Below are 12,618 nucleotides of genomic sequence, written 5' to 3'. Positions count from 1 at the left end.
TTCGCAAGGAGGGATGCAACACTGGCGACGGAAAGCAAACAACCAAATTTACGTCATATAAAATCTCTTTTTCTTTTCATCAGTATTTTACTGAAGAACAGAAACACACTGCTTTGTTTACATTATTTAATCTACAGAGCTTTCGTTATATCAATTTATAGTGTATGTTCTCCCTTGAATTAAGTTTGCTTGCTTTTCTGTAGATGGCTCATCCTGTCCAGCTTTTGGTACTTGCTTCTGTGTGTGTTCAAGTCCTTGTGTCTGCTCCCCCCAGACACTGTGTATGTGAGGAGACACAGTTTTTATCAATGCTTAATATGCAGTCGAATAGGACCTTTTTTTGTTGTTGTTTTGACAGACACACACACAGGGTCACTTATAGTTTATTACAATTTTTTATCACATAGTGATAGGATTTATTATGCTTTATTAATCCCAAGCTGGGAAATTCTTTTACTTTTCTCTTTCTCTCATTTAACCCTAGTTGTTAGGAGCAGTCTTCCATTGCCTGTGGAGCAGTTGGGGGTTGAGGGCCTTGCTCAGGGGACCCAGGTTCTCCAAACCAAAGCCCAACTCTGTAACCACTAGGCTACCACTCCCCCCTTATATATACATAGCATGAATAAATCCCTAAAACCCTTCAGTTCACCAAATGTTCCCGTTTCCAGGTCAGCTAATTGTTCTTTATTTTGATGAACATATGCATAAGTCCATGCTACTACACTGCTTTTACATCATAGTCTGCATTGTGACTACTTTAAAAATGTCATCTGCTTAACCAACATGCACAACTGTACCTCCATCCAAGTATTAAGTTCTGGATTGGTCCTGTAGCCTTGAAGTCAGAGCCCTGCATCTCTAACCTCAATGCTCCTGCATTTCCCATTATAAAACAATGAAACTATTGTACTGAGGTAATGATATATGAATGCCAAATGCTTAAAGCCTCTGAGACAGTTCTTCTTCAAAGGACCTTTGTGTTAATATCATTCTCAGAGCAGTTATGCAGGATGTGTTTCATTGCAGGTCCTCTGATGGAACAAGAGCTTATGTGTGCTGATGTTGACCAAAAGTGTTTGTTGTTCATTTGAGGGTAAAATAGAAAAGAAATATTAAACAAGCTTCATTAGACTTTTGAATAGAAAATCATCATCATAAAACACACATTTAAAATATGTAAACTGCTTTTCTTTGTTGAATCTTACCAGAGCAAAGCACTAGCATACATAAATTATCCGTAGCCATAACTGACTTTCCAGTTGCTCTATGAAATCACATTATGCTGCCCTCAACTCCATTTATAGCTGACAATGGACTATCCAGATGTGCCTCTGACAAGCCTTCACTGTGATTAAACAGGTCAGCATCTACTGACTACTTGACACTCCATCACTTGAAATATCTCATTTAATTGTGGTGCTAAACATCAAGTAGCAGTTTATTACAGAAGTTATAAGTCATCATTTAAAACTGAAAAGAAAAAATGTTTATTAAACAACAAGCTGTTATTTGAATTCTCTTTTATAGCACTATACTCTTATACTCTTGTCTGTATGGAATACTCCCCTCTGCATGGTCTTTAGAAGTGTTTATCTCCTATCTGGCTGGTGACATCCACATCATGTGCTTGCAAAGTCAGAATTGGTTCTCAAACGTTTTACGTGGTAAGATAAAGGTCAAACAAAAGGAACACTACCTTAAATTTAAGTAGCATGCACTGCAATGCAGCACCAAAGCCTCTCCTTGCTCTTAGAACATAGCTTAGTAATTTCATAGACTAGCTAGTCGAACAGTCCATGGTGTACATTTTTCAGTTAACATTCCAAAGTGAATGCCTCTGCTGTCGGTCTTCTCCATAGACTGAAACGTTTAACTCAACCATGGCTTTGCACGCCAACCAGTACTGTCCTTCTTGTGTTTAGCATTCCAGCTATTACAGACTCCTATTTAGTTTACATTTTTTTTCAAGCAAAAAAAGGATGCTAGCATCCAACTAAGGTGCTTATTTTAAACAATGCCTTGTCATGCCACAAGCCAGTGGAGGGAAAGTGTCATGCTCTGGGTTAATGTTCGTCTTCAGTTTCATTACTTACACTGCCTTCAAAGTCCTTGTAAGCTTCATTCATTCGTCCATTTTCTATACCGCTTATTCCAATTCAGGGTTGTGGGGAAGCTTGCACCTATTCCAGCAATTAGCAGACGAGAGGCAGAGTACGCTAGGGTCGCTAGTCCATCAAAGGGCCAACACAGAGAGACAAACAATCATTTACACTCACTCCTAGGGAAAATTTAGCGTGATCAATTAACCTAACATGTACATCTCTGGATGGTGGGAGGAAGCCAGAGAACCCACGCATACATGGGGAGAACATGCAAACTGTGTTCTTTAGAGGGGATGGCAGGCACCAACTGGTTTCTGATTTCAACTTCATGTAGTTTTCTAGGGTTTCATTAAAAGTTGGAAGCAACTGAAAACAATATTTGTCCTGTTAACTAATTTATAATTCTCTTTTTTTCTCCTCACCTCTAATGTATAAAGTTACAGTTATCGATTGAGAAATTATAAACAGTGATAGTATTACAGAAAAAAACATCTTCAATACGACAACACTGTATATATTTAATGTGCTTTCACTCATCCTCATTCTTGCTGACCATCTGCTCAGTTGGCTTTCTTGGAAAACCAGCTGTAGTATGATTTCTCGTGGGAGACAGTTGACTCTTGATGTCTTTGCAGTTGTTGTGAGAATCAATGGACAGTTTCATTAAACATATGAAGGCAATAATCCAAAGATGTATTACTGTAAAATTAAATTATGCCTGCTGCAGCTACAGGAGTATTGCTTTAAATCCCTTTAAACGACTGTGAAACTTTTCATCAAACTCTTACTGTTCGTTCTCTCCATTGAAAATCCTTACAGTCATGTAGCTATTAAAACCTGCTACCATCAAGAGAAGGCACCACCCTGTTTAAATCTCCAAAGCACATCTCTCTTTCTCTCTTTCTCTCTCTTTCTTCTTTTTTCTTGTTTTGTCTTCCCAGTTTATCTAATTTGTATCTTGATCCAGATAAGGATTTAACCAAGTTACAGAATGGTGTAATTTTAACTGACCTAACTTAGAAGATTAGACTTTGTGTTTTCTTGTTTAGCCATTTGTTAGTTCATCTTTTTTAACTGCAGAGCTGAACTGTTTGGCCAGTAAAGAGATGGATAGATGGGCAGGACTCAAACCTGTTTCCTCACTCATTTTCATTCCCTGCTCATCCTCTTCTTTTTTTTTCATCTTTCACGAGCATCACATTTTATCTTTCACAGGTAATTACTTATTTGATGTCACTTTCAGTCCTTACTCCAAGCTGCTATACGCCCCAGAGTTGGCAGTACTTTGATTCATGTCTCCACTTATAAAGACCCTTATGAATCAATATTTTGGGGAGATATCGATTAAGACTTGCAAAAACTGTCAAGTGCTCAGCCGCTGACCTTCTTCTCTCTCCAGGTGTCCCTGGAGTGAAGCCAGAGCGGTATGAGGAAGGTTTGGCAGTCAAACACTGTGCCCTCTCTTTGGTGGGTGAGCCAATCATGTATCCTGAAATCAACACCTTCATTCGCCTCCTCCACCGCCACCACATCTCCAGTTTCCTGGTCACCAATGCACAATTCCCAGAGGAAATCAGGTATGGGCAAAATCTGCATGTACGTATTTGTGTGGCTTTTGTCATTTTGTTTTTATTTTTCAAAACAACTCTTTTTTTGGCTTATTATAATGGCTATGTTGTTGATACTTTTAAAGCATGGAGCATGAGTGAATGGGTTTGCACTAGTACAAGGAGTTTTCATCCATCGTCACCATGAACTTAAGGATAAGTGCCATGTTTTATAAAGCAGTGGTGAAGTAACGCTTTAAAACTTGATTACTGGATTCAAAGGCTTTGCTTGGGTGTATTTTTACACAAAAACCTCAGAGACTCTATTACAAACGCATGTTTCTTTCACTGTTTTCTTCACCACAGGTAGTACACCGAACCCCACTGCATGTGGTCTAAGATGCCATGAACTTAGATTGGCTTCATAAAAATCTATCTAAAATGGTTACACATATAATTCTCAAGCATACGTCTTTTTACTTTGTGCTTTGTATCCAGGAAAGCTAGTGAACATCAAGAGTAGAAACAAGTTTCATTATGTCTCACATTTCATACACAAAAGAAGTTTCAAGTGCTTCTAGCAGGAGAAACAGCATAAAAAACATAAAATGTGAAAATGGCAATAAAAGCCTGTGATGTAAACGATGAAAACAGTGCTCCTCAAAACAATAAAATCAAATTAAAAGAAAATATTAAACTTAATAAAAACTGTAGACAAGTTAAATAAGAATATAAACAAGTTTAAATCAGAATGAATAAAAGAAAACTAAGTGGCTACTTAGACGTGCAAATGAAGAAATGAACCATTTTCAGCTTGGTTTTAAAAAATATTCAAGAAGCTGATTATAGCAGCAGACTGATTAGTGTCTAGGGGATATTTCAATATGTGTGGACTGAATTTAAGACATTACTGATTGTTGATGTGTTGATTCCAGTGATTTTGTAGACTTTGAAGTCAGCAGGCATATCTTAGAAGCTCATTTATAGACATGCATCATTTGCTATTAAAATAGTGAAAACTGTTATAATCTACCCTTGTGCTTTTTCTCTAAGATGCAGACCATAACAATGACACCCACCTCCTATGTCTTTGCATGGCAAATATGTGGAAAACAAACCTGAGCTGCTATTGCTACAAAAACTCAGTTCAACACTTGTATGTTTCCCTTCTTTGATGTTTTGCAAGTGTTTCAGTAAAAGTGGCTGTAGTTAAACTTCAGCTTACTTCATTCATAGATTTAGATACAGCCAGTAAATTTGTTTTAGTCGCTATTGTTTAAAGCAGCACAGACCAGTCACCAGCTAAGGTTATGAATTCTGAACATCCTGTTTGCAGACTGCTTACATAGACATCAGATGATTTGTGGAGGTTTTCCTGTAAGCTCTGCATTGATTTAATGTTGTTGCATAGACCAAGCTTTATGCGAAATCTTTCAACTGCATGCAATCACAATCATAGTTAGTCACACCTAATGTGACATATGGCAGAGGATTCCAACAGCATTGGTATCTTTAAGTCAGTCAATAAATAAATAGATAATACAGCTGTCTAAACTCTCTTACTCATTGCTTTTCCTTACTAATATACTGCAAGTAAAGCTAATGACCAAAATTGAGCTAAATGAGGGGAAAATGATGCATTGAGGGTTCTTGTTTTGTTCTCTGATTTATGATGGCCCTGCAGCTTTGCCCTTCAGTAAGATGATGATGCTGTTATTGTTACTTTTAAACAATTACAGCTGTAAGTTCAGTAAATCTTGGTATCCCCTAAGCCAAAAGGTAAACAATTTTAATTGTAATGATAATATGATGTGCTGAAGTGACATGCCGTGAAAGCACTACAGGTTGGGGCCCAAAACCCAGTCGGCTGCAATAAGGAGTTTCGGCCTCAGTACATGTTGTGCCACTTCAATCAGCTCATCTGTCCAGAGCTCCAGAAATCATAACTTTTTCAGTTGGAACGGGGCTGCAATTTTTAATGATACTGGGAAGATGGAAGAGGAGTGAGCCTCATACAAGATGCAATATAACACTTAGTGCAACTCAAAGACAGGATGCTTGTTGTTTCTGAGGAGAAAACGCACTGAAGTGATTATATACCATCCTTCAATCAATTAATATTTATTTATATAGCACTTTTCATACATTGTGTAGCTCAAAGTACCGAACAAAATTAAAAACAAAACAAAAAAGGATTGGATATGTCAACAAGTCAACCCAACACACCCACAGACAGAAAAAACATCAAAACCAAACAATGAGAATAAAGATAAGTACAAGAATAAGTCAATTAAATAAGTATTTTAATTAATCAGTTAAACAATAAAACCAGTGTTCTTAGGACACCATCATATATACTGAAACATCATGCTGTGGTATTTCTAAAAATGTTAAACAAAAGTTATATTTACGGTTATGTTTTACTCAAGGATAAATTTATCATAAGAAGGATGGACAGTTTTGTTTACTTGTTGACTTCCAAGAGATAAAAATTTCAAAAATAAATATTTGTTAATTCATATCAGTTCTTAATATCTAGACCTAAGCTACTCAATTCGGTCCTATGAGGGACACGATTCAGCAAGTTTTCCATGTATCCCTGCTCCAACACACCTGACTCAAATTAATGAGCCATTGTGATAGACTGTTAGATCCATTGATTTGATTCAGGTTTGCTAAAACGGGAATACATTAAAAACCTGCTGGACTGCAGCCTTCATGGGACCAGATTGAGTTGTCCTGATCTAGACAGTGTATATTATACCAGATTTTAATATTTGAGTTACTTTAAACCACACTTGCCTCATGAAGGAGCATTTTTCAGATCCCAAAAACAAATTATTTGAATAAAACTTTTTGAAGGGCCATTGTGCTTACAGCATACAGTACCAATTAAGTTTGCACACAGGCCATTCATTTTGAATAAGTGGTGTCCAACTTTTTGACTAATGTTACAATAAATAGAACATTTTAGATGTTTATATGGTTTATAAAAAGACTTTGGGTCCTTTGGCCTCTTAATCCTGAGCCTCTTCCATGTTGTCAGGAGTAATCATACCCTGACATAAACACATCAGTAACTAGTCTCTCTCCTCTTACTTATCACCTGCTCATCCAGCAAGGTGAAGGCAAGGTGAGACCAGTCATTAACCATTTTTTTCCAGTCTTCTAGAGCAGCCTGAGGAGAAATAAGCTGTTGATGTTTAATAAGTTATTCTGAAGGGGGAATGCTCACTTTTATGTTCAGGCATCTGTCAAAATTAGCTTCTAGTGAATGGATGATTAGAAAGAGATTAATTATTTTTAATTTGGTTTTTTGCATAGCAGCTGTTTCCCATTAAAGACACAAAAACAAGGTACTGTTTAACTTTTAGCCACATAAATCTTTTACACTTGTATTGCTCTCTTTGCTACTGCATTGAATCATGCTGCTCTTACTGAAGTTACCAGTTAAGCTACACTTTCCTTAATATTGATGAAAGTATTGAAACTATCCTCAGATGAAAAGCTTTTCCTGTTCTACATGACATACAGTATGTTTCTGTAAATGAAGCCTAATGACTGAATGCTGTTTGATGAAACTGTATATGTTCTACTGTTGTGTCTGAACAGAGCTGTGGAGTGGTCACGTAAGAGATGATATTTAGGGAGATCTGGGCTTAAGAAAATCAGTTAAAAAATGTTTATTTGATTTTAATTAATTTATGTACATGTATATTTTCTCCAAATGCCTGACTAGACTTTGCTCTGCCTTTCTCCTCAAGCGTTCTTCTCAGAATAGATCATTCTTACTCTCCTCTCTTCTCATTTCCAGAGGCCTGATGCCAGTTACTCAGTTGTATGTCAGTGTGGATGCCAGCACCAAAGATAGTCTAAAGAAGATTGACCGGCCACTTTTCAAGGACTTCTGGTCCCGCTTCCTGAACAGCCTCAGGGCCCTGGGAGAGAAGGTAAGCTCCCCACTTCACTAAATTGGATTTCACCCATGCGATCATACCAGTAAGGGTTTTAGCTGCTAAAAGGCATATCTGTTCACACACGTTTAGCTAGATAAAAGAAGAAAAGTCCACTGGTTTACAGTTGTAAAAGGCTTAAGCGCTACATTAATGCCGACACTCCCAGTCTGGTGGTGGTATTTTCACTATTATCATCAAACTTGGTGTTCTTTGGCTGCTTTGTGTTAATCCCCAATGACAAGTTAAAATCAGCTGGTTTCAGTGTTCGTAGATATAAAACCTCATTTCGCCTATATTCTTGCTCTTATAGACCCGAGGTCTGGTGAACTCACTTCCAACAGAATTCATCTTGTGCACAAACTTCAAGATGTTTTCATGTTAATGTTATTTTATTTTATCTTAATCTACATTTTTCCTGTTCAGGGACTGCCGGTGGAAATCAGTAGTTTTGCTAAAGCCTGGCACAAAACACATCTCCCTATGAGATCAGTGTGTTGTTGCACATGCTCCTGTCAATATGAAGCAGAAGTTATAATTATCAGTTTTAAACTGTCAGTGAATAGTAAAGATTTAATGAATAGATGATGAAGCACTTTTGTTGTCTGTATTATTAAAGTTAACTAAATATTTTAGCACTCATTAAGCAGCTTTGTGCTGTCCCAGCTCAGAATAGATTTTTATATCAGTTTTAATGAAGTGTCTTACCTAGCTTTGGATATTCGATAGTGCCGACATGATTAGATTATCTCCTGCAAAACAATGCAGCTCTTCAGTCTATAATTACATTTGGAATGAACTCTCCCCTGGAAATCATTAGTGTTTTGACTCCTGTTGTTATTACCTCACTGTTTGTACTTTCATTCTACATTTAATTGATTTTGGGTTTTTTTCTAATTTGTTTGTCTTTTAAATATGCTCTTGGCCTCAAACAATCATGACAACCATATAAGCTAGATAAAACCATGGTTCTCTTTTGCAGCAATGCAATCTTCAAATTTCACCATTTCATTACTGCACCTTACTGATTATTATCTTCTCTTTCCTCATATGACTTACTGAACAACCAATTTTAACAGCATTGGTCTTTTAATACCAACTCACTTTCAGACTGGTGGACATATGATATGAGTAAGTCAATTTTACTTTTCTGAGCTCATTCAGCTCACAGGTTGACTTCAAGTCTATTTCTGCGTTTACACAGCTTAGAAAGTGCATCCGGTACCTTTACAGGCTTCATCTTCTTTAGCCATCAGGCGTTAATCACTTCACTCAGTTAGTGTGTTTTGTAAAAATTCAAAGCCAAGAAAAAACATTTGTGCTTTGGTGAACCATCAAATGACCATCAGAAAGATATGAGCTGTAAAATCTCTGAGGGGTCCTCATTTAAAAGCCTCTGTGATGAGCTCCCCCACCTTTAGTGCTTTAGAAAGCAGTGGACAAGCTCATTACTCTGCTGGAGGTGTTTTTAAATGGAACTTTAAGGCAAATATTAGGGAATAGATCATGCACTCTAACTGCAGTTAGATCATCATTTCTACTGTACTCTAACAGGGAAATATTAACATGGGGTAACTTCAACAGCTCAGGTAGTCATTCTTCAACCATAACCTCACAAGTTATATTCCTAACTTCCCCGGTTTGCATGTTGCAGATGTCCTTGAGCAAGGTATGAAACTCCACACTGCCTTTTCTGTGTTCTACTTGGGTTAAGCGCTTCTGCTAAATGAATGTAGAACCAGAAATATCCTGGATTTTAAAAAATCAACATCCTTACAATTAAGATGCTCAATGTTCTGCGCTGTGACACCGAACACCACTGAACTGTTTGCATAAATCTTAACTCTTGATTATGAAAATAAATACAATACTGTAAACTATATATAAGAACTATTTTATTTATATATGATATAATATGTGTATATCATAAATTTTATTTGATATATATAATGTATAATTTACACATGGAAACATACAGAAAGTACAGACTCCTATAAACGGTCCTGGTAAGATGTTGCTTTTAATGAGTGCTGATGAAACAGGCGAGTACTCCTTAAAGGTGCAGTGTGTAACAAAATCAAAAGTCAATGACAAAAAAATTTAACATATAAAAAAACGGTTTCTATTGGTATCTAATCACTTTACCAAAACATGTTTTTACTCAAGTAGTAGTGGGCTTACATACGTGGCAGCTGCCATATTTGACCAGTGGCCTGCACCTGAGGCCACTGGATCCACTCACAGATGAAAACATGTTCATGTCTAGAAAGATTTTCGCCACTGACATCCATTGTTAGTAATAACAGTAATATATTTACTTTAACTAGTTGTGATACAGTGTGTTTATGCATTCTGTGTAAATGGTCCACAGCCATATATTGTCTTTTCAACCTTCTTAGTTTCTGCAAAGCCATTTTATAATGTGCTTCTCATTTGCACAAACACTCATATAGCACTTCTTATTTTATATTTGCACTCTGTTTGCACTCTCTACAGCCACACATTGATGAGCATATCGCAGGTAAAATGAGATTCAGTGTCTGGCCCAATGACATAGAAGAGCTGGAGATCGATTAACTGAACTTCTGGTTGGAGGACACCCGCTCACTCAGATATTTTATGACCACTAGCCTAAGTTACAAGTGTGTGAGCATGATGAGACAGAAGGCATGGATAAAAAATCTCATCAAAACAGGGGACATCCTTATTAAGTTGGTTATCTCAGAAACTCCAGGTGGTAAAAGGGCTTGTCAATATTCAGAAATTTTAGTAGAAGAATTTTTTCTTTAACATTCAAATAATTGTAATTAACAATTTGTGTCTGTTTAGTATTTTGTCACTATTATACTTTAAGCCTACTAAGACTTATTTAGCTTAATGTTTCTTATGCTTCTTTTAAAGAGTAACGGCTATAAATTAAAAATAAATACATAAACATTTGTTTGTTTTTTCTTCTTTTAGGCTTTCTCAACAAAATTTGTATTTGGCGTATAATTATGTGTCAGCAGGAGGCAGGCATGCAATGAGATGATGGCATATAAAGAACACTGACTCTATAGCTTTGGCATCTGTATTGAATGCTAGACAACTGTGTAGAAATATGACAGTTTTACCCATTTTTATTATACAAGTGAATAAAGACCGCTGTGACATTCGTTCTGTTATTATAACAGTTAACTTAAATATCTCTAATTGTGCGATTTAGTTATTGAGTCTTACAGCCCATAATGCCAACAACTTGATGGTTGTGCTGTAAACATTCAAAGTTCACAAAAACCCTGTTTTCATGTAAATTTGCTTCCAAGTGAGGCTCAATGTCAAATAAATTAAGTCTTCATTATGAAATTTACACAGACTTAAACATTTACCATGGGAAGAGTTTCCATTTTTTCTCTGAATAAACTTTTAACATAAAAATATTATGTATCAGCATGTTTATGTGTGCTCTTTAAGAGCTATTTTTTGTACTATAGTGTTTGCTTTTGATCCGTCCATGGGACTGTCCCTGACTGCAGCACCATAACAAAATGTGAGCCGTGGTTTGGCCTGTGGCACACTCGAGTACAGATCCATACTATTATGCGAAGTACTATAGTTGTGTTCGTGCACCTCAGTATGATGATGTGATTTTTCTTTGTTCCTCCAAAAATAATCAGTGTCATTTGCGATCACCATATTTCTCATTCGGCTCAATATTCTCTGGCTGCTTCACCATTTCATGGTGCACTCCATCTCCATCTATGCTAACATACATAGCACTTTTCCCTCTCTGCTGTGTGTTTGACAGCTTCCCCCCTCTCCTCCACCTGGCCTCCCTGACACTGCACTGGGAAGTGAAAGAGTTGTGCCTATGTGTCAGATTTTGGAGTAGTGGCAGCTTGAAATACCTCACCTCCCTGCTGCCACTGGCCAATTATCCCTCCCCTACTGGGCTGAAAGGACCTTGTGTTACTGATAACCTTTCAGTGCAATTTCGTCTCCCAATGTCCTTCTCTTGTTTCTATGTATTAACCATTTGTCATGTTGTTTATTTCTATTTCTTTTTTCCTTCATCTTACGTTTGTCTTTCTTAGCTTATTCTCCTCTTCATCACACTGCCAATACTCCACTTTCTGTTGCTAGCAATGACAGCGTAATTCACATTCCTGCACATAGCCCTTTTCATCTCTTTTATTCATCCAGAAAAAGTTAACTTGCCACAAGGTGTAGGTCAGATTTTCTTTTCTTTGAGCTCCATCCAAAGCTGCAGATACAGTTAATCTTAAAGAGTTTTCTAAATTAAATGAAATCTAGCACATTTATATCATTTATTTTCATTTTAACTAGAAAACAGCTGTGCATTGCAAACAACATAAAAGGACTTAAAATCAACACCTGATGTTGTTTAAACAGGCTTAAGGCATTTTATAAGTTTTCTGTCTTTACGTATGCAGCCCTATGATAAACTGGTGACCTGTCCATGATGTACCCCGCCTCCTGCCTGCTAATTGCTGGGATAGGCTCCAGCTTCTCCAGCGCTATAGAAAATAAATGAATGAATGAATGTCTTTATGTAAATAATCATTTGTATCATTTGGACTATTTTACTTCAGCATCTGAATGAAGAAAGTCCTGCAAACTTACACTTGTAGAACACTAAATGAAGTGTGCTTCTTAAAACTGCAAAGGGCAAGATTAAAAACTAAAAATGAGTGATCTTAGGTGCTGATTAAGCTCTAAATTATAGACACATAAAATTCTGTATTGGAAATCACCATAAAACATGTATAAAAAACAACTCATACTAATTACTAAAGCAGTGCACTAATTAACACAACGTGTTAAACTTAAACGTTTGTGGAGGCAGGTTTTTGAGCTAATAGAGGTTTTGAAGCAGCACGTGCATGTGATCTTTGTCAGGGAGGATTTGTTAATTTCTGTAGTGATCTTGTATCACATTTTTGGGAGGAAGGGGTTTTATATGCCCTCACTTGTTTACGTATTCATCATTCTCATATTCTTGATCTGTCCATCCAG

The 12,618-nt window shown here is 36.8% G+C and overlaps 1 protein-coding gene across 1 annotated transcript in view; it reads left to right on the top strand.

Moving 5' to 3' along the window:
• Window positions 1–12,618, top strand: part of tyw1 (tRNA-yW synthesizing protein 1 homolog (S. cerevisiae)) — a 61,264-nt gene that overhangs the window by 26,441 nt on the left and 22,205 nt on the right. Inside the window, exons 12-13 of the mRNA XM_041995166.1 lie at window positions 3,502–3,679; window positions 7,464–7,599. Coding sequence (XP_041851100.1) covers window positions 3,502–3,679; window positions 7,464–7,599 — 314 coding nt within the window. The remainder of the gene's footprint in view (window positions 1–3,501; window positions 3,680–7,463; window positions 7,600–12,618) is intronic.

This window comes from Melanotaenia boesemani, chromosome 9 (genome assembly GCF_017639745.1).
Source record: "Melanotaenia boesemani isolate fMelBoe1 chromosome 9, fMelBoe1.pri, whole genome shotgun sequence".
Taxonomy (NCBI): Eukaryota; Metazoa; Chordata; class Actinopteri; order Atheriniformes; family Melanotaeniidae; genus Melanotaenia; species Melanotaenia boesemani.
The sequence above is the reverse complement of the archived record's forward strand: the minus strand, read 5'-3'. Positions and strand labels throughout refer to the sequence as shown.